The sequence below is a fragment of the Cygnus atratus genome, chromosome 1 (genome assembly GCF_013377495.2).
Source record: "Cygnus atratus isolate AKBS03 ecotype Queensland, Australia chromosome 1, CAtr_DNAZoo_HiC_assembly, whole genome shotgun sequence".
In the NCBI taxonomy this organism is placed as follows: Eukaryota; Metazoa; Chordata; class Aves; order Anseriformes; family Anatidae; genus Cygnus; species Cygnus atratus.
In genome coordinates, this window is record NC_066362.1 from 75562227 (window position 1) to 75584054 (window position 21828).

Sequence of the window (21828 nt, forward strand, 5' to 3'; positions counted from 1 at the left end):
GGTAGGTTTGTTCTGGGGCTTCTGCAAGCTGGCTGGGTGCGGTGCTGAGCCTAGAGTAAATGGGGTTTATGGAGCCTCTCACAGGCACTGGGAGCCACGGTGTGTCCTCTGAATGCTGAGCTGAGAACAGTGACAGAAGTCTCATTTCCAGAGGTCAGCTAGGACAGCTGCTCCAAGCAAAAAGCTAATTTTGATGGTCTTCTAGTATCACACAGACTTTGAACTGTGGGAACCCTGTTTGGCTGAACGGGGTCAGCAAACTAGATATGTAACCAGCAGGACCAGGGAGGTGATCATTCCCTTATACTCTGCTCTGGTAAGGCTGCATCTCCAGTGCTGTGTTCAGCTTTGGGCCCCTCAGTACAAGAAGAACATTGAAGCCCCATTGAAACCCTGAAGCATGTCCAGAGAAGGGCTATGAAGCTGGTGAAGGGCCTGGAACACAAGTCTTGTGAGGAGTGGCTGAGGGAACTGGGGTTGTTGGGGTTGTCTGGAGAAGAGGAGGCTCCAGTGAGACCTTATTGCTCTCTACAGCTACCTGAAAGGAAGGTGTGGGGAGCTGGGGGTCAGCCTCTTCTCACAGGTAACTAGTGATAGGACTAGAGGGAATGGCCTCAAGTTGCACCAGGGAAGGTTCAGGTTGGAAATTAGGAGACATTTCTTCTCAGAAAGAGTAGTCAGGCATTGGAACGGGTTGCCTAGGGAGGTGGTGGAGTCACCATCCCTGGGAGTGTTTAAGGAAAGGTTGGACCTGGTGCTTAGGGACATGGTTTAGTGGGTGACATTGGTAGTAGGGTGATGGTTGGACCGGATGATCTTGGAGATCTTTTCCAACCTTAATGATTCTATGATTCAATGATATCCTGACAGAGAATGGCTTCTTTCCCAATCACAGCAGGCAAAGATGTAGAGAAGAAAGAACAGCCACTTGTCTGAAATGATTGCAGTCTTAAACACAGACCAGTGCTCATCGCTGCATTCTCATGCCAGGCTTGCAGCTTCCTTTTGTATCTGAACTGGATCAAAGCAAGCTGGGCAAAACACACTCAGCAAAACAGGGAGGAGCGTACAAAGCTTTTTAGAGCCTAGGTTAGAACATAAGTTCATAAACAAGGCAGAAACGGCAACAGGATCATCTTAAAACTCATGGGAAGTGGAAAGAGACTTTTAATTTGCCTTCTGTCATCTCATCACAAGCCCATGAATCACTTGCATGGCCAGAGGCGCCTTGAGCACACCAGCAACCTCAGGGGCTGCACTGTGTTTTATCAGACCATGTGAAAACAAAACAGCAGGGCATTAAATAAATAACAACAACAATAATAATAATAATAATAATTTGAACCCCCCTGCACATAACACCTCAGCGTGGATATCTTCCCAAGCTCACCACTACCAATCCTAGCCGTGGAAATCACCACACAGGCGGGAGAGGTGGCTGGGGCGGATAAAAGCCGTTTTGGGGGCATTTATGCCCCATTATCTCAGGCAGGTGGGTGAGGGGAGGCGAGAACTGCCTGGGCCGGGCGGAGCCTGCGAGGGAGTGCTGCGCCGCCTCACAGGCTCCGCCCGGCCTAGCTCTCTCCTTAGCGCCCTGGCTTCTCTCTCAGCCTCCTCTCCCCTTCCCTCCTCAGCGCCATGCGGCTCCCTTCCTGCGTTCTGCTGCTCCTTGAGCTCGCCGAGGCGCTACGAGGGGCCGGCGCCTCAGGTGAGCCTGGAGACGGGGCTGGGGAGGGAGGCTGAGGGCCGCGGCCGCCATTACGTGGCGGGAGGGAGGGGGCTGGTCGAGCGCGGTTCGTTGCGGGAAAAGGGTGCTTTACGCCCCCCACTTTTTTATTTTAGTTCAAATTATTGTTTAACAGTCTTGCACCTTATTAACTACGCACCTTATTGCAATAACAGCCCTGCACCTTATTAGCTATAGACGCCATCGTTTGGACAATCCGATGGATATGCTGGCTACAGTCCTGCTGCTACAGGGATATGGTGTAGGCTGAGGGGTGTAGAGTTGTATGGTTTAGAGCTCTACTCTTTTTGAGGAAACAGGGTGGCATTCACTAAGCTAGGAGTTTATATCAGAAAGGGAAGAGGGTTAACTGCTTCTTTTTGTCATAGCTCTCAAGAGGTTGTGGGTTCCCAGCATCTTGCCAATTGCAGGCTGAAAACTGCTAGCTTTTGAAAATCAAGGAAATGAGCAAAACCACCAAATGTTTGGAACTCTGTTCCTAAAATGACTTGTTGGCCTGCTGATGTAATCTCCATTTATTAAGCATTGGCTTTTTTTGTAATTCCCTTGTGCACATGCATGGGACTATAATAGGTCTCGAGAGGTAAGCGTACTGTAATGATTATATCTTGTGAAGACTTAACAGGCGCTTACTTCCTTATCATTAATCTCTTATCTGTGTTTTTTTTTTCTGTTCGAATAAAGGAAAAAATAAGCAGTTTCCTCAGAGATAAGCAAGCAGTCCCTTATGTTAGGGCTGGTATAAGCCTCGTCTTAGTTTTTCTTTTCTTCTAAGGTAGCATAGGACAAAGTTTAATTCTCTAGAAGGAGAAATCTACTCTTGGGATACTCTGCGAGACAGCATTTAGAATCAGTCCCAAGTGTGCAAGTATTCTTCCTGCTCTAGTCTTGGTGTTCTTGCAGGTTCTGAGAACTTCAGCTTGGTACTTGATGGTGGTGGGTAGGTTTGAGAATAAAGGTTCAGTATTCTTAGGTCTCAATCTATTTATTAAAAGATGCTGATAAGCAACTTATCACACAGACTTCATTGAAGATGGATCATAAGTTTTTAGTTTTTCTTAACAGTATTTACAAAGGCAGAATGAAAGTGAGACAGCAGCTGCTTTGCCTTGAAGTAACTTGTTGATACACCTTGCAGAATTGAGGGTAAAGGGGAAGAAGAATATCTCCTTCATGAAAAGTTAATAAGCTGTGTAATTTGTGTACCAAACCCAAACTGATTATTAGGCCCTTTAAACAAGGACACTTACTTAATGGTTCACTGATTTGAAATCGTCTTGTGGCTGTTCAGTCTGGGATATCCAGGTTTGTGGGGATGGCTTTTGCTATTTCCTAATATTAGAAGATCCCACTTCACTTTTAAAGTGCTGACAGGTAAAATATGCCTTTGATGGCCTGTATTACTCTTCTGGGGTTCTGATGGGCCGCAGCTCTTTAAACTGAGTATTTATGTATAAGTATATTAAACAGGATGCTTGTTGCCTCCTGGGGAGCCCTGCCTTTATGAAATAGGAGTGCAACTGGCCTTGTTTGCTACATCCAAACCAGGATGTTTAGTGATGCAAAAACTGAAGTGTAATTAGGATTGAGCAGTGCTCATATGGTAGTTTTAGCTGGACCAAGACCATCCTTCATTTAAGATACAGTTCTACTAATAGTTATGCAAAAATAAGAAGCAATGGAATGATTGCTTTCCTTCTGCTCCTTCACCCCCTGGCTTAACTGGATCTACTTAGTTTGTGCTAGCTGTTCAGTCTATGCAGAGACAGCCTTTTAAAACAAGAGTTTCCCATAAAGCTATTCTGCAGTTTGAATGTGGCAGCTGGTCACTTGTACCTTGTGGCATTTGTGGTATTTTCTCTGACCAAGGAGCTTTTGTCTGAGACAGGTGTACTGACTGAGCATGGCTCTGCAGGTAAAGGGCTGTTTCTGCATGGACAACAAAGGTGTTTCGTAATGGAAATTGAATTGAACCATAGGGTGTCACCAAGAACCTCATGTGGTTAGCTCTTTATTGGCAATGGGGAATGACACTTGACTATTGGGGCTGGAACGGCGGGTGGTTCAATTAAAGTACCAAATGAGCTGAGAGCTTGGCACTGAATCAGCAGCATGGAAATGGTTCAACAGGATGGAATTGATTTGAGCTGGCTGTTGATCTGCAGTTTCTGCAATAAACACAGAGAGAATAATAAATGCCAAGGCTCTGTAGAACTGCCTGTCTTGTTTCTTAGCGTAATGACTTGTGATCTCTATAGAGCTCTGAGAGGTTAAATTCCTTTGCTGTCTTTACTAGCTTTGCTCATTTAGTTAGTGGGAGAAATGATGCAACGTGGGGTGACAGAGCAGATTGTTGTCCACCTTTGCTTCTCAGTTCTGTCTGTGCTGCTGTCTTAGTATTGGTGGTACTGGTACGCTGAATAACACATGCTAAGTAGTCCAACTTTGTTCTTGCTCAGTTTCAGTAATACTGACTTGAAGTATCTGTTTTCAGTTGATAGTTTTTGTAATATTGAGGATTCCTCTCTTGTATCTTATCTAAAACCACTCTGACATGCAGCGACCTTCAGACTTCCTCCTCTTGTAGAGAGGAGGAGTTTAGCCTGGCATCTTACCAGCAGTTTCCAGATCTCCACTGTTTCGAAAGAAGTGGAGCAAAAATGAAAAAAACAAGCAAAAACAAACAAAAAGAAATAAAGCTGGGATGCCTGGATCTTGTTTCTGGCTCTGTTGCTCTGTTCTGGCTCACTTCTGTGATGGTGTCATCTTAGTAGCCCTGTCTGGCATGCTATGTTCAGGGAGCCGAAGCTTGCATGCTGTGGCCAGCACTGTGTGTTCTTGGAGGCTTTTGGTTTCTGCCCTTCAAAGCTGTTTTGCCACCACTGAGCCCCACGTGGCTCAGGCAGCCCAGTGATGGTCCTGGGGAATCGTGAGTAGGCTGTTTTGTCTAACTCCCATGGAGTCTGCCTAGGAGCACCACCGATGACTTCTTCAAAAGACAGAAATGGAGAAGGCAGGAAGGTTTTTAGGTGGTATTGTCTGTGGCCACGTAGCAACCGTTCTTCCAGCAAATGACTTAAAAGGTTCTGCTGCTTCACAGTGTTTGTGAACTCTCTGTAGTAATCTTTCAAGCCTAGGTGGAAGTGTGGTTCAAGGAGCCTGTAGAAAGCAAGCTGAAAAATACTAGCTTGACTGGCAGTAGTCATTCTTGTTCTTTATCCTGAATCTATACTCTTCTGTCCAGACTTTGGTTTAAAATGAAATGTGCTGTTTTAGTAGCAGTTATGCAAACACTAAAGCAATGTAGAACACCATGCCTTAATTTGCCATGCTAATTAAACTTCAGAGAGTGCCTCTGACATTCAGAGTCCCATGATCATGTTGAAGTAGTGTCAGCATGTCTTGCTGACAAATCCGCTCTTATATATGCGGAGGCCTCTGGGTGTAAGTACAGAGGGGAGGTGAGAAACAAAGCAGACGAGCTATTTTTCCCCCTTGCTGTAGAGCATAGAGAGGATGTATATGGTTTCAGTTTTTCCTTAAAAGACCATTTTGGTGAACTTCCTGCAGTTCAGGAAACTGCCCTTAAAGTTCAAAATTGTTTTCCCGTATTCTAAATTTCACACCAAATTTGAGTGCATAGAAAGCTGGTGCTTTTTAAATGCCCTTCTCTAGCTTTCGCAGTTAGTTGCATTTCTGGTAAAATTTAAGAGCTTAGGGGGAAAGAGGTTTTGTGGAGAGGGGGATATCTGAATACTGCTCAAAGGACTTCATGAGAAACTGAAAAATACTCAAAGCTTTCCTTTTGGTAGTTCTAATTTTACATTAATATTTAATGCTTGAGAACTTGCAGTAGAAACTTCTTTACCCTAGCATAAACTGCAAGTGACAGGATAGGGGGAAAAAAAAAAACTTTAGTCTGATTCATATTTCAGCAAGGGTTTTATTGGTGATGCAGTATTGATAACCATCAAAATTTTGGGGTGGGCATAGGAGCAAAGTAGGCACTGAAATTAGCAAGATGAAATGAGTATTTTCTTTGCTGTGAGAAGAGTAGAAGATGTATAAATGTAGGAGCTCACCTCTGTTTACGTGTGATCAAAAGGCAAAGAAGCTGGCCAGAGATGCAGTTCTTGGCAGGGGAGAAGTAGTAACAGGAAAGGGATACGGCGTATTGGGTGTAGAGTTTTGAATGAGAAGACTTTCCTATTTTTGAAAGGGAGACTGCCTGAGACATCCATGACAGCGAGCATGGGATAGTGTTGTTTGTACTTGAGTAGAAGAAGCACAGAGTAGCTTGACAGTATCAACCCATGTGCTGTAAGAGGCAACTCTGCTGTGGAAGTATTATGCATCTGTTTGATAAGCTTTAGGTCAGTTGGGTTCCCGTGTGTCTGCATGCCTGAAGGGGAATTCTTATGAAGCATCAGAATGCAAAGCTGAAGGGCATCATGCATGCCACATGCATCTACTCTGTCCACTCTTCAACAAAAGAAAATCTTGTGGCTTCTGTACAGCTGCTTCGCTTCCCTTCTCTGAAATCCCCAGTCTCCCAAGAGCACAGCACAGGGAGAAACCAGGCTTTCTTGTGGGACTTGAACAACAAGCCAAAGCTGATTCTCAAAGAATCTTATATCCTGGGTCATGTGTCTCTTTTTAAATTAAAAAGACAGCAGGTGACAGAGCTATGTGCATCCTAAGAAGAAATGGTCTTGGTTGTGTCTTAGAAAGTCATTAGACTTTAGATACAGAAATAAGGGTATAACAGTCCTAATAATTAAGAATAGCGTGGGAGTAAATGACCTGTGAAATAACTGAAAGTGGGTGAGTATACTTATCTAAACTGCAGACTTGATTCTATTGTAGGATTTGACCCAATTTCCATCATTGGGAAATTTGCCCATGAAGTTCAACTGGGCAAGTTGGCTGGCTAATACAAGCCTGTTGTATTATTGTCCTGGGTTCACAAAAGAGCAAGTAGAGCTCAGTATCTTATTTACTTTAGTGATTATTGTTTGCCCCTGATTAGCTGCAGGTGACCAGCCAGTGCAGTGTCTTGTTGGAGCTGGACAGAGCTCCTGGCAGGAAGTCAAGTCCTGTGTGCTTAGGTAAATGTCAGGCTGCCTGGAGGCTTCTGCCTGCACCTTTCCCTGTAGGCATACCTCTGTGTGCAGGAGCTTCTGCAGCCATGACTTACTGAGTGGAAGCGGTGTAAAATGTCTTGCTTTGTTCCCAGCTGATATGTTATTGGGTTACTGGAAGCTTCCAGGCTGTTCTTGAGAACTGCTTCTCATGTGGGCAAAAAAAGTAGATCTTTCTCTTTCTTTTTTTGGAATGCAGGTCTTCTTGAGCTCTCCCTGGGAAGATTCAGAAATGTGCTACTTAACCAGACCAATCCAGTAGAAGCTGTAATCAGGAACATTGCAAGCAATGTGACAGTTGTTATTTTTCAAGTACATGCACAGCAAAACAGCGTGGTGATATCCTTTGACAAGGTATGGTAAGAGTGTCATTTCTGTTCTCAAATACTATGCTCTTTCCCTAAATGAGAACTAAGAGCTCTCCTACACATAGGAATACAGAATTCAAGCTATATAAGTACTACATAGGAGCCATGCAAGTAACATGCTCTTAGGATTTCTGAAACTTAAATATTACTTTCTCATGCTCATGTGTCATGACTGTTATTTTGGAAGCCTGGATGGCAAAGATTTCAGAGCTTCAAGGCTTCATTCTTGGTGGGAGTGGTGCTTCTGACATATGACAGCTGACCATGTCCATTGGTGTTTGATTAAAAATGGATTGATGATAAGCATTTCCCAGAAACTGTTTTATGCTAAGCTCTATCACTTTGGGATGTTCATCTGTCTGTTCATGTGGCTTGTAGATAGCTACTGCAGTTAGTGTGTTGTTATCCCAGCTGCTGCTCCTGAATTTAATTATTGTTTGGTGGCATATAGAGAAATTCTTCTATGGTACTCCAGTGAAGGCTGCCACTTCTAGCCAGCAACACAAGCATTCCTACTGCTATACACTAGCCACTATTTGCCCTATCATTACTGGGGTGCAATCTAAAATACTGACTTCTATGATGCTGTAAGCCAGTAAGTTGTGTTTTACTACCTTCTGCTCAACGTTGAAGGTACTAGGTATCAATCTGACAGTTGCCATCCTGTTTCCCATCACTGTATTACAAATGAGAATATGCTGGGTGCCAAGAACTATGCTGGGAAATTTAGAAGATGAATAACCTGGTACACAAGTTGCCCAGTTCAGTCTCCTTTATACCGTTGAAATACCCAGAATTCCAGGGCAAAGGCACTAACACCTACTCAGTCTTTGATTACCAGTCATAGAGCTTTCTGCTGCAATTTCAATCCCTGCTTGCATGCATGGGGCTTACCAGGCCAAGGGCAGTACTACGTAAATATGGCTGTACTGCTTTTAGGGCTGGCTTGCTTCTGGAGATATGAAACTGAGCCAGACCTTAATGCCTGCCAGGTCCAAAGTGCTTCTTTGTAGCATTGCCTCTGATAACTGTGGTGGTCTTGGTCAAAAGCACATTTTTCCATGCTGAAAAAGATTTGATTGCAGGCCAGCTGGTTGTTCCAGCCATGAGAGTGGTGCTGCCATTGCTGACAGATCTTTCCTTGAGGCTCTTGGTTCTGAAAGGGATGGTGTTAGGGGGGCTGTCTGGCATGGCTAGTGTTAAAAGCCAGCTGTTACACAGTCATCTCCCTCATGGTGGAGATAGCAAGGTGTTCCTGCACTTCAGCTCCCAGGATGCTCTTTTGTGCCCTCACAGCTTTTTGTGAGGGATATTCTAATCCCTCTATATCTTTACTAGTCAATGCATGTTTGTATAGCATTAGGCTTAACTAGCTAGAAATCTCTGCAATTTGCTTGTGATACTAACTCTTTGATAGTCTCCAACTTTATTGGTTGGACTTTTGAGCTTGAATTGGGCAACATGTGGTGTCAGAGGCTGTTCTTTTTTTTCAGCTCTAACCTTCTAGCTAGCTGTGGGCTGAATGCCTCATCTGTGGCAGCTGGCACTGAGATGTGTGCCCTACAGGTTTGTGGCAGGGATGTGACTACTGTGCAATATGTTTAGTTATAGTGACATGTAATCCTGAAAAACTGCTTGCTTTTATAATCCATTTCTGTCCAGAATCCATCTGCAAACAGCTCAGGAACTGGAGTAGACAAAGGACTGATTTCTATCCTTCGGCCTCAACAGAGTGTGTGTACGTGGTACCTTCGGTCACTGGATGCTAACCAGGTGCTAAGCACAGCTATCTCCATTCCATATATGGAGAAAGGTATGGTCTTATTTCTTGTGAAGGAATATCAGCTCTACCTACTACAAGCTAATTAAGTGTTAGCGTTGGCTTTTCAGAGGTAGTATTCTTACATGGTGCAAGTGTATGACGGAGATAGTGCAAACTCTTTTGAAATGGGCTACCAAAGCTTGGGATCATTAGAGACTTGTGTATAGGATATACTGTTTGTTCTTGTCATGACTTCAGCCTTAGAGTAGAAAAACACTGTACTTGTGTATCAGGGCTTATGTTAGTGATTGCAGTGAAACCACTTCTATCATCTGCAAGAGTAGAATCTGACAATTTTGTGTCCTCAGCAAGCAGACTATGCCTGCCTGCCTGCAAATGCATGTGTTGCTGAGGTCTTAACACTTTTTTTTCAAGCTGTTTAAGGAGAAAGTAAATACTACTACAGCTAACTATTTTTCTTATTTTCTAGATCCTATACCTGGAGGCTGCAATCTAGAATTTGACTTGGAAGTAGATCCCAACATTTACCTAGACTATACCTTGGTTGATATACACATCAAGTTTGCTCCTGCAAACTTGGGATATGCTAGGTATGTTTGTTTTTCAATAAATAAAACAAAAGGTATGAACTACAATGTACTCAGCAGACCTCACTTATCCTATATTTGACTAGGGTCATAGTACAAGATTCTGCTGGAAAGGTTGAGCATCCAACTACTGGTAGAAATCTTGTTTGCTGCAACCAGCAATCTAAACAGTAAATGAAGAAAAGGAGGATGGGAGGAGGAGGTAACACAAGAACTGAAAGTTGTATCTTGTGGGAGAGATTATGCATCTGGAGGCTTGTGCCAGGCTTGTAGCTGACTTCTTTTAATTGTAGAGGAGCAAATCCACCAGCTTGTGATTCAGGGACTGGTCAGAACTCCAGATGGCGGCTGCACTATGATGTCTACCAGTACTTCTTACCAGAGAACAACCTTTCTGAGATGGTACTCATGAGCCACATACGGAAGATGTCTGAGGTGCAAAGTATCAAAGCTAATGGTGTTAAAGTAAGTATGAAGCACCAGTGTACCAGGTACTTGGCAGTAGCATTATCTTAAGCTTTCTCCTCCCCTGTGTCTCTCATCTTTGAGTGGTGATGTAGGCAAGCTGCTGATGCTTGAGGCTTCCTGCTTGTATCTGGGATTTCTGGCTAGGAAGTATACAGTGCCTGCACACAAAATGGCAGCCACTGGCTCTTCTGGGAGAGGAGGCTAGTGAGCACAGCTTGAAATGTCATGGGACTGAGACCTCTTGTAATGGCCTTTGATATTAGGTAGAGATTAATGATGGGTGTGTGAAGTGTTTGTCATGTATCCTGTTCTCAATCAAGTAAGCTGTTATTGCAGTGTCTTCTTACTTGCTGAATAGTTTACCTATAACAATATTGCCATTGAGTGTCTCTTAATCCAGAAGTAGAGCTGCTTCTGACAGATCGTTGTAGTCTCCTGCAATGCCTGGCAGATGCTGAGGACTGAGCAGGGAATGCAAGAAACAAAGAGTATAGGTGAACTGGACTAGGTGCTGACCCCAGTTTGGAGTGACATAAAGAGCTGACATGACAGCAAATACTTGCATCGTGTTTACCTACTGCAAGCAAAGAGATTGGGATGGATGGAGGGGGGAGAATGTTAGTGACCATGACCTGTCTGGTCTTGCTAGGGAGTGGGATGGCAGCTTTACCTGCTTCTGAGGACGGACCTGGGTTAAGAAGACTTATAGAGAAAATTGGACTCTCCTCAAATGAGGAGAAACAAAACATTGGTGGGAGAATCTTACGTGCTGTCAGAAATTGTTGCCGTATTTTGGAGGAAGTGGAGTCCATCCTGTGAGCCTTTAATGCCTCAATTAATAATACTAAGATGGTTGTTCAGTGTTCAGAATAGGAGAGCTTTTGGCTTCTTGCTGGTCATCTTTCTTGAGCTGCTAAGTATTGTCCAGCTGTATGGACACATCAATGTGCCATCAGACACAGTGACAGGCAGGTATTTGTGACTAAAAATACTCTTTGTTCCAGATGCTTACGTTGACAACTGATGATAAGACCAATGTCTACTTTTCCTCACTCCCTGGGCAAGGTGTGATCTACAATGTCATAGTATGGGATCCTCTTTGGAATACTTCTGCTGCGTACATACCTGTGCACACATATGCCTGCAGCTTTGTCGACCTAGTGGATAACTGCTCTTCCCTCAGTAAGTTGGGACTTGTAGGTCCATGCCAACTCATCTCAAGCTTGTTGTTCTCTAGCACACTGAGTGGTGCTTTTTAGAGCTTTTTATGTGGTATATAGCCTGGATATGTTTTTGTTGCTTTATGACTGAGTCTGCCTCTTGATTGAGGAGAAATTCTAGAATGATAAAATGAATGATAAAATAAATCTAAGGAGAGCTATTAGCAAGCGAAAGCTTAACTTAATGGAGGTTTAATATTTGGCGTATAACTTGATGCCTTTTTCTGTTTTTTTTCTGTTTGAGCTAGATACATAATTTTAAATCACTTTATAGTGCGTTAGGTGGAAACTAAGCTGGATTAGGGCCCAGCTTTATCTTTTTGAACTGCACTGGTGCTAACAGGAATCAGTAACATACAAATATTTCAAAAGGAGACAGTCACCTAAAAATAAGCATGAAAATAATGCCAGCAGTAGAAATCTGATTACAAAGTCATGCTACTTTCTACAAAGTCATATAACAATAGAATTTGAGCAAAGCTTCTGCTCATGTTATGATCATGGGAAGGACAAGAATAATGGATAGAATATGCTTATAAAGCAAGACTTGTCCTCCTAATTTTCTTAACACAAGTAGCTCATCGAGTTTATCATATGACACCGTAAGAGATTATCAGGGCTAAAAACCTTTTCCCTAGTTTTTTGAATTAGAGAAATGTAGTCTACTTGTTTTAAGTAGTGTAAATGACAGGAAGAATTCCTTTCTAGGAGACAGAGGTGAGTCGTACTGGGGTACTAACAGTCCTTTCTGTTGCACTGAAAACTATATTAAAGGGAGGTAAACATGAAGGCTGAAAAGATGAAGACCATAGCTGCAGCCTGGATCACCAGCCCTGTAGTGCTGACTTTTGTAGATGATTGGATGTCCTTATTTTAAAGCTGAGTAGAGCTTTTTCAAATCTTTAATGGTGGTACTACAAATAGCAAATTACAGCTGCTTAACTAATAGTTACAGAAAATTCAGTCCCTTGAATAAGGAGGAAGCTTTTGACTTAGTACTCAGACTGGAGCTACATAAATGTTCTTTTGGAGACTTTATCGAGGTATCTTCTAGGTCAGATGCTGTAGATCTGTTCACATGGTGAGTCTGAAGGAATAGCAGTTACTATTGTTGGTAGACTCAGTGATGGTAACTTGACTTTGTTAGTCTCACTGTTGGGACTAGTAGATAGGAATGCTCTGATAACCCTTTCTTCTTGTAGGCAAACTCTCTACCAAAATATTCTTCACTGTTCTTGCTGTTCTTGGCCTCTTCACTTGCTTTTTTGGACACAGATTCTGGAAAACAGGTACTGAGTTTTTTCTGTCATGAATCTGGTTGGAATTTCATAGATGTACCTTAGAACTGTAGCACTATTGCTGAAGAATCACCTGGAAACGATTACACGTCAATTAGGTCCACTGCTGTGCTTTAACAGGATCAGAGACTGTAAGTGCAGAACAAGAAGCTTCTGGTATTTGAAGAACAGGAACCTAGAACTAGGGTGCGTGATAAAGAACATATGCAAAAATTATATCTATTTGATGCGCTTGAGGAGAGCCCTTTCCAGAACCAAGTGTTGCCTGTCCCTCCTCCTGTGCTTAACAGCTAGTGAGCTGAGATTTCCCTTCCCTGTTGTAAAACAAAGGTGTCTGAAGATGTACTGAAATAGGCTTGCTATGGGGCGATATGACAGCATACTGAATCTCTTTCCCTGTTCTCTAGACTTATTCTTCATGGGCTTCATAATCACAGGATTTTTCTTCTTTGTATTCATCACTAGGGTAACTGGCCTTGGTTATGATGGTGAGTAGATATCAGGATACCCCCCATCCTCTTCCTGAAACGTTATTGCTGTGGATCCCTGAAGTAAAATTTTAGTTGTGCTTGCAGCTGGCTAGCTGTGGGAAGGATAGAGAAGCCTGGTATGTGGGTACTTGAACTGAGCTTAAATACCTTAACACTGAGTAGGCAACAGAGTAACTGTTGCCTTTGACCTCAGACAATGAAATGGAGCTCATAGCTGCAACTCTGACAGACAAATTTGCCTGTCCATCCAATGGAGATGCAGATTTTCAGGAAGGAAGTACATTGCAAATTCCCAGAACGTTTGTTTCTTTCAGAATGGGTGGACCTCAGTTTTAGATCAAATGCAGATTGCACATCTAAAATAGATCAAGTGGTCTGCATCCTGTCTATTAGACTAGCAAGAATCGGTTCTTCTATCTCTATTACATTCTACCTCATAACTGCTTTTTTGGTGCACCATTGCAACCATAACTGCTCTGGGAACTCAAGGTACTATTGTACATAGCAGCAACGCCTTCCATACAGTCCTATGGCATTCTACCAGTAGCATACCCTCAGCTGCTGACTGGAGCCTAAGTGAGATGCATGAAGCACAAATGTGAGCTAGTTTCAGAAAGCTTTCATTAGGTAACAAAAATCAAGTATGCAAGTAAATCTGTTTGAATAGGCTATTGCAGTAACTGAAATTTTCAGGGTGTTGCTACAGTTCTTAATTTAGAATTTTCCCTCTTCTTTTTCCAGTGCGTCTTATTTTGACAGCAGTAGCTGGGATTGTTGGAGGGCTTTTGCTGGTTGCAAGCTGGTGGAGATTTGGCTCTGTCCTGCTCTGTATGTTGCTTATTGGACTGGTGCTGGGATTTCTCTTCTCATCAGTGGTCTTCTTTACTCCACTAGGTATGTACTGAAATATTCTGCTGCAAAGTGACTGAGTGATACTTCACCGCTGTATTACAGGGACACTGCAAGGCTTCAAAACAAATGCTGTTCTCTGATTTATCTTAGTGTGCTTTTTAAATTTTTTTTGCCTTCCCAATGTTGGGAGGAATAGAAATGTCTCTGAAGCTTTCTTTCAGGTGTGCTGCAATTGAAACTACTTAGGGTAATCTGTACTTGTGGGAAAAGGAAACTGCTTATTCTTCCCACCCAAGCAGCTTGCATTTCAGCAGTCTGACACCAGCTTTGCCCCAGGCAAGCATTTTCTGTCTGTCTTGTTCTCTGATTCAGAGCACGTCACAGAAAATCCTCAGTCTAATTCTGAGGCTTCAGGCATGAAGGCATCATAGGTCAAGAGGAGCTCTTGCCTGTTACTTTTCACCACACCACAGTGCAAGGCTCTGGCAGCACTAGACTGTAGGAGTCAAACTTGTATTTACAGCTGAATTGACTTTTTAGAGCTTTTTAGAATCTCTTTATTAAGAGGAACTGCGGACAAATCACATGAAAGCAAGCAAGGCTGCTGAGATTAACTCCCTCAGGGATGTGAGGGCACCAGCTGTACTGCTTTCTTTGCTGTGACTTTGAATCTCAGAACTGCATTCCTTTCCAGCTTTCCTACTTGAGATCCGCTGGTGGGGCAGTTTTTCCTTTCTACAGTTGTCTGAGTTGGTTTATGGTTCTGTGGTAATCCGTGCAGTCCCTCATTGTTCTTCATTAAGTGAAACAGTGAATCGACTGGGGATTAGCTGGTCCCCTGTTTAACTGACAGGCCTTTTGAAAGCGGGGGGAAACAAAGTAGTGTTCAATCAAATGACTTAATTACTCTAAAGCTGGAAGAGTTTGTTGCTGAGTGGTGTGGTAGTCGCACTTGCCCCCGACCCTAGATAAACCTACACATTTCTAGATTATTTATGCACGCTTATAGATTATAAACCTACGTGGCCAATAAAATGGCTTCTTACTATGCAGAAGTACTCTGGTACTTCTCAACTTCTCACTCACATCAGATGAGTAGCATATACTTCGTAAGTCTTGTTTGGACAAGATCTGCTGTTCCAGCTTATAGTACAGGACCTGTACTGGAACTCTGTTTCTGCTCATGTTTTGAATGAGTGCTACAATGCATCTTAATTGACACTTGAGCTCAAAAGGTACTCTTCCATACCGTTCTCCAGATATTTCTAAATACATGGAAACTTTGGGGAAAAGCATACCCCCCCCCCAACCTCTCACAAAGAAGTGTTTATGCTTTACTAACACTAGTAAACTACTTGTGGAATATGGTGTCTTTGCAGGAGATTACAGGGTCTTCCGGGATGATGTTGTCTTCTGGGTGACCTTTTCTTCTGTAGCCTTGATGATTCCAGTGCTTTTTGTTGGCTGTCCAAGAATTGTAAGTCATCTGTCCAGTTACCTTGGAAGGAGGAGGGAAGGGGTGTCAGACTACTATGCAAAATGCAGTCCTGTGGGATGTGTGTAAAAGATCTAACACAGCAAGGGACAAGTTCTAGGGAGCTCCTGTTCAGTGTTACTTGTGCTAACTGGTCTGTAAGCAAAGGATTTCTTTTTTCTTTAGTGTTGCACCTAATATCTGCCGACAGTTCTGTTGCTCTACCTTTCCTGTCTTAACAGGATGTCTGGATAATGAGGTGTGGGCAGACAGCTGCTTGTGGAAGAACTGATATAAAGTATTGCACTAAGGTGGCATTTATTAGTCTCCTAAAGCTGGTTTTTTTCCCCCCTCCCAGCTGAACTTACTGGCCTGTGGAACAGTAGGTTCTTATTCAGTGGTCCTAGCTATTGCCTGTTATGTCTACACAAGTCTTGCTTACATCACCGTAGACCTACTCAGAAGGATCCTCAATGATTACTTCAGCAGAGCCTACACAAATGTGCCTTTTCAAACAAATGGTGAGTGCTCTTCTTAGACTTTTAGAACTATTATAAAAAAAGCTTGTTTGAGAACTGCACTTTTGGTTCCTTTTTTGGCAGTGTGTGTTGAGGGTAGGAGGGATGAAAAAAAACCTAAGAAGTATGGTGTGAGATTTGATACACAATTTGAATTTCAGTCCTCTGAAAGAAATACTGAGTTGACTGTGTACTTGGCCCTGGTGAGGCCACACCTTGAGTACTGAGTTCAGCTCTGGGGCCCCCAATAACAAGGAGGACATGGACCTATTAGAACGAGTCCTGAGGAGGACCATGAGGATGACTAAGGAGTGGGAGCACTTCTCCTATGAAGACAGGCTGAGGGAGTTGGGGTTCTTCAGTCTGGAGAAGAGAAGGCTCTAGGGAGACCTTATGGTCACTTTCCAGTACCTAAAGAAGGCATAACAGGAAAGCTGGGGAGGGACTCTTTTTCAAAGAATGTAGTGATAGGACTAGGGGTAATGGCTTTAAATTGAAAGAGGGGAGATTTAGATTAGAATTTATAAAGAAGTTCTTTACTCATTGTGGCGAGGTACTGGAACAGGTTGCCCAGAGAAGCTGTGGATGCTCCATCCCTGGAAGTGTTGAAGGCCAGGTTTCATGTTGCTTTAAGCAACATGGCCTAATGGAAGGTGTCCCTGCCCATGGCAGGGGGGTGGAGCTAGATGATTTTTAAGGTCCTTTCCAACACAAATTAATCTGTGATTCTGTAATCTGACTCAGATGTGAAGCTTCCAGCAGGTGTTATGTGACAAGGCACTTAGGAAAGATGCTTTTCAGGCTCAGACTGACTTGTTTTCAAGTGACAGTCAAAGAGACTGACACAATGACTGAATAGCCTTGCTTCAACTTTTGTTCTTGCCTTTTCATGGATGCTCCCTGCACGTGAGGATGCAGGGACAATACTTTCCTTTCTGTATTTAAACGTAACAGTGTTTGCGCCCGAGCACGAATGATAGAATGGGTTGGGGTGGGAGTGACCTTAAAGTCCATCTAGTTGCTAACGTAAGCAGGGACACCTTCCACTAGATCAAGTTGCCCAAAGCTCCATCCAGTCTTGCCTTGAACACTTACCTGACAGGAAGTAATGTTCCTGCTTTACCAGAACCAGTGTCTTTCTTTTTTCTTTTGTTTAGACTTTATAATCCTGGCAGTGTGGATAATGCTGGCCCTCAGTGGAGTGACTGTGCAGCTTCGTCGAGAGAGAAGTGAAGTGCCCTTCCCACCACACCCTTATCTCATCTGGAAACGGGAAAGGGAGCGCAGAAGCACGAATATCTTAGACCCTAGCCATCACATCCGTCCCTTAAGAGAGAGGATACATAGCAAGCTGCTGCAGATTAAAGAGCTTTTTCAGAAAGAGCAGCCAGCTGGGGAAAGAACTCCATTGCTTCTTTAACCTGCCAAATAACTGGTGGGAACAGAGGAAGAATTTAGGCAAGATGACTGATCACCAGCAAACCAGCCAGTGCTGCAGGCTTTTAGCACTGCCAGCTTGTCCTGCTTAATCGGAGGATGATGCTTCTTCAGCTTGGAAGGAAAGTCATCTGTCCTGTACACTACATGCTGTTTTGTGACTTTCCTCAACGGCCCACCTGGACTGCTGTAACAAGCATATATGTCTAGCTGCAGAGATGTTGTACTAAAGGTCATGTACAGGTATTTATCTTGTGGTGAGCTAGTACAATGTTTAAGCACATGAAATATCAAACAGCCCTTCGAAAGTAGCCTGTATGGCACTGGTTCTTCCCTTGCAGCATGAAGATGGCTGCCAAAATATTGCCTGACCTGCTCCCAAAGGTGAGCAGTCTGCCATCTTGCAAGGGAAGAAAGACAAGGGCCATACACAGAAGGGGTTCTTCTAGCAGGAACTGAAGTATCATTTTCTAATAGGTACAGAATGTGTGGCTGCAGACAGTTGTTTCCAAGAAGTATTACTGAACCTTGCAAGCTATATTAAGTGACTTGAATTTAAACTGCACTGAATTAACTTTAAGTGAGCATACTGGGGCTCAGGAAGTGGAGCTGATCTGAGATAAAACCTTCTCTTTCAGTGGGTTCTGTAGTAAAGTGGTCATCTGGTCTCTGTACAGAGATGACTGCTAAGAGAACGCAAGTGGCTTGCCTCCTTGTTTGCTTTCTGAAGAGCCTGTGACTTGCTTCAGCTATGGTATCATCTTTTATTGATAGGGTGCTGTCATAAGAGAACAACCGGAATAAGCACTTTGTAGCCAGTGTCAGTCTTTCCTGGGATTGGTTGGAACACTATTGTTCTGTTTTAATCAATATATCTTCTATTTTTTGCCTTTAAGGGGGTGAAAACAGCATACTGCAGGCAAAATACTGACCAGGATCCTTGCTGACTGAATGTGTTCCTTACCAGTTTTACCTCTGCCCAAACCAGAATGCAGTGTAAAAACAGATAAGGGACCACTCTTGTGTTCAGTGGAGAATTGCATCTTACTTGGTGGCTTTATTCACTTCCTTAAATAAAACAGCCATTTTCAAAATGCAAACTGGAGCATTGTGGGTTTGGCTCACATAAACGCACAAACAGTTCTGAGGCTGTTGTTGGGGCTGTTGTTGAGTTTTCCCTGCCCACCCCTGGTCTTCACCTTTAATGGTTTACATGGTGATCTGTCATACTTTAAACAGTAAAGGAAGTATTGTATCCCATATCTTGATACAGGTTATGGTGATTCTTTGTTTTTTCCCCTCACTATCCTTATGCTTTTAGTGTGGGTAGCAAAGTGGGTGGTCCTTCCTGTCTGGAGGGGAATGGCACCACTGCTAGTGAATAACTGTGGTAAAACTTCAGTTCTCAGCCACCACTTTAAATTCTTGGCAGCAAGTATATCGGAAACAACTGTGTCAGAAAGGTAGCGAAAAGCTTTATCTGAGGACTTATTTGAAAGCTAAAACATTCTAGCATTAGAAAGGAACTGACTTTAAAGTGACTCAAATTAGTAGGCCTTTCTTTAAGGAGTGAAACTTTGTAGTATGGCATAGCATCTGAGGTGACTAAACTGATCTGATGTTTAGAGAAACAAATCCCACGACTGCTTAGAGCTGGAATACTTACCTCAAACAGCTGAGCAAGGCTGAAATACTGCAGTTAGGGTCTTGCTTCACTCTGCTGTTGTGTGGCAGATAGGAGTAAATGAGGAGCTCCTTTGGCCTCTGGTGGACTGATGCTTACTGACTGCCCTTACTGCACTGATACTGAGCATGTCTGTTGTATTTGACTAAGTAACAAACACTTATTTGAAACACAAATGCTCTTAAACGTGTTTACCTTGTTTTTAATAACTGCTGTGATTAACATTCTGGAAGAAACAAGTTTAACTCTAATTTTCTATATCTTTTTATAATAAAGATGTCTTTTTGAAATAATATTGTAACTAAAGGGGTCTCTTCATGCTGAATTCAGTGTCACATCTGCAATCCCAAATGTTGAAGCTAACTTAAAGCAGTAGTTCTGAAGTGTTAGACCCTCAAAGAATGAGGTAGGGGAAGCCTAGCTGACCTGTTATAGGGACTTAGTACACTCACAGTGACACCCAGAGGTCCAGGCTGGGACTAGTTACGTTCTATATGAATGCATGACCTGAAGAGGTACGTTTCATTACTTCACTAGACACTGCTTTAGGAAAAAATAGCAGTCACTTTTTTGACTGTAAACTAGTCTGCAAAATGCCATAGGAAGGTTAGGGCAGAACTAGACTTTGAACTCATCTGAGATCCTGACTTGGAGACGGTCTTTTGATAGAGATGGATTAGGGATTATTTCCCTGTTCTGTAAGCCACAGTGATTAATAGTGACAGTTACCAGAACATACTGATCCACTGCAGTGCTGGGGGAGCTCTTTAAGGCTCTTGTGTCCCACTTGTGGTTTTAGGAGGAAAACTGGATTCTAGCCTGCTGTGCATTACAGAAAACTGCTCACTACAGATCTCTCACTGGAAGCATTTACTGCTGTGCTATGTTGTGTTAGCTGCATTACCTTGCAGTTGTGCTAGCTTAAACTGATGCTATCTGATGCTTCCTGGGAATCTAAATTTAGGTAGTGAGTTGCCTATAAAGTCAGGTGCTTTGATGTAAGCTGAAGCCTTCTGGATCATGATCTGCCTCCTGCTGTTCCTACTTGCCTGTCATCACTGCTTTGGTGCATTTTTGGAGTTTTCTCCCTGCAGTTTTCAAGCAAGCACTGGCACAACTAGACTGAAGGGCACTGATCTCTTCCAAGAAACATCTTCATTTGTATTATAGTCTCTTTCCTGTTTTAAAAACAGAAACCTAGCCTGGCTCCACTGTTCTATGGAGCACAGTACAGATAAGGCAGCTTGCCTATCTGCTTCCCTAAATGTTCAGAAAGCATGGCTCAAAATAGGAGCAAACTGTGCTTTCCATAGGTGTACTTTGGATGGGGGGAAGACAAACTTTCCTGTTCCCTAAGCTCTGTGCTTTGATTTGGGAACAGGTTATAGGAGACTATTAGAAGGGGCCCGGAAAATAATCATTCTTTCATCATCCCTGCAGTTATAGTCTACATAAGTGGCTTTCCTATTCAGGAAGGACTGTGCTGAAATCTTCCAATGTAATTAGTGCATGCTGCTAGTGCTTTTAGTAAAAGAAAATGTGCTGGTTACTGTTGGAACCTTTCAAAAAGATGATAGAAATATATTGTATATATCAGGTTATAAAGCACTTGAGGCTGTTCTGGGGGCCCAACTGATGGGTAATGCGTAAACCCTGAGATAGAGACTTGTGAGGAAACTTTGGCCTTGCTTAATGTTTTGCCTTCTGGGGTGAGAAACATGACTAGAATGTAAACTTTGTGTACTGCTGTTCTAAAACAAAATCTTGGTCTTGTGAATCGCATCACCTGGCTGGCATTGTCCTGGTACTGCTGGGAGAGTTCAATATGTCCTTGCTTGTCTGGTGACTCATTCTCAGGATGTTTGTTTTCCTGATCTCTGAAGCACTTGGGCATTGCCAAAACTGGCTGAAACAGTCCCAAACAACTGGAGACAAAAACAAAGGGCGCAAAGCAATTCTTAGCTTAAAACTTTAAAACCATCTGAGAACCAAACCATTGGCATGGGGTTTGGGTAGGAGAGGAGCAGTGCTTTGTGGTTTGCCTATTTAGGAGTATATAGGTTTAGGAGTATGTAGGAGTGCTGTGCATTGCTGAGGGAAGAACGTGGGACCCACAGTCTCCGCTGTGGTCTGGTCTCTCCAGTGTCTAATGCGAGATCTGTGCTGCTGCTGTCAGGCTGAGCCTTTTTGTCCCCTTCCACACCTTTGATAAGTAGGCTTTGATGTTTCAGTTTGTGTTGGAAACAACAGCTCAAAGTAATGTTTTTGTTCAAGCAGATGCTTGTTGCTGATGATAAAATTTAACTGATCTCAGACCTTGTCTACAAGCATGTAGCTATGGGCGGATTAGAGGTGCCTCCTGCTTGAGTATGCAAGGCGTACTTCCATGCATACTGGGAGAAGACAACCTCAAAATAGAGCATTAAATTAGCTCACTTAGGGTGGAGGGAGTTGTGTGTGACTTACCTGCCTGCTTCACAGAGCTCAGTCTTCCCAAGTCTGTGTTGTCCAAAAAAAAAAAAGGCACCGCACCCTCTCCAGTTTTTCCAGCTTACCCTTAGAGTCTTCTGTGGTAATGACTGTTTTTCTAATGTGCTCAGAAAGAGCTGGATTAATTTATCCTGAATGCTCTGAAATAACAACAAAGTCACGTATGAGAAGCAACAAAGCACAGATAGTGCATATCATAGGAGGCAGCTGCTGTTTGCCTAGCTGGTAATTTGGTTAATTTGAGCAGTTGCATATAATTAGTTTAAAAAT

General features: G+C 43.1%; 1 protein-coding gene across 2 annotated transcripts; it reads left to right on the plus strand.

Annotated features, from left to right (window-relative positions):
* The first annotated feature begins 1528 nt into the window (after positions 1-1528).
* On the plus strand, positions 1529-19361 carry TM7SF3 (transmembrane 7 superfamily member 3). 2 transcript variants are annotated; one of them, XM_035540842.1, is made up of 12 exons: positions 1529-1708; positions 7088-7242; positions 8919-9069; positions 9509-9629; positions 9920-10091; positions 11099-11276; positions 12517-12603; positions 13020-13100; positions 13845-13997; positions 15335-15432; positions 15788-15950; positions 17105-19361. In XM_035540842.1, the coding sequence occupies exons 1-12, from the start codon at positions 1639-1641 to the stop codon at positions 17365-17367; spliced, it is 1692 nt and encodes a 563-aa protein (XP_035396735.1). In that variant the 5' UTR covers positions 1529-1638; the 3' UTR covers positions 17368-19361. The 2 variants fall into 2 exon arrangements, with proteins under 2 accessions (XP_035396735.1, XP_035396736.1); XM_035540843.1 differs by lacking the exon at positions 13020-13100.
* Positions 19362-21828: the final 2467 nt, after the last annotated feature.

What these genes read in the sequence shown, in the direction of transcription:
- TM7SF3 (XM_035540842.1), top strand. Translation starts at nt 1,639, where the DNA reads ATGCGGCTCCCTTCCTGCGTTCTGCTGCTCCTTGAGCTCGCCGAGGCG. An exon ending in ACGAGGGGCCGGCGCCTCAG is followed by an intron (nt 1,709 to 7,087) that starts GTGAGCCTGGAG and finishes TTTGGAATGCAG; the next exon opens with GTCTTCTTGAGCTCTCCCTG. An exon ending in TTGTTGGCTGTCCAAGAATT is followed by an intron (nt 15,433 to 15,787) that starts GTAAGTCATCTG and finishes CCCCCCTCCCAG; the next exon opens with CTGAACTTACTGGCCTGTGG.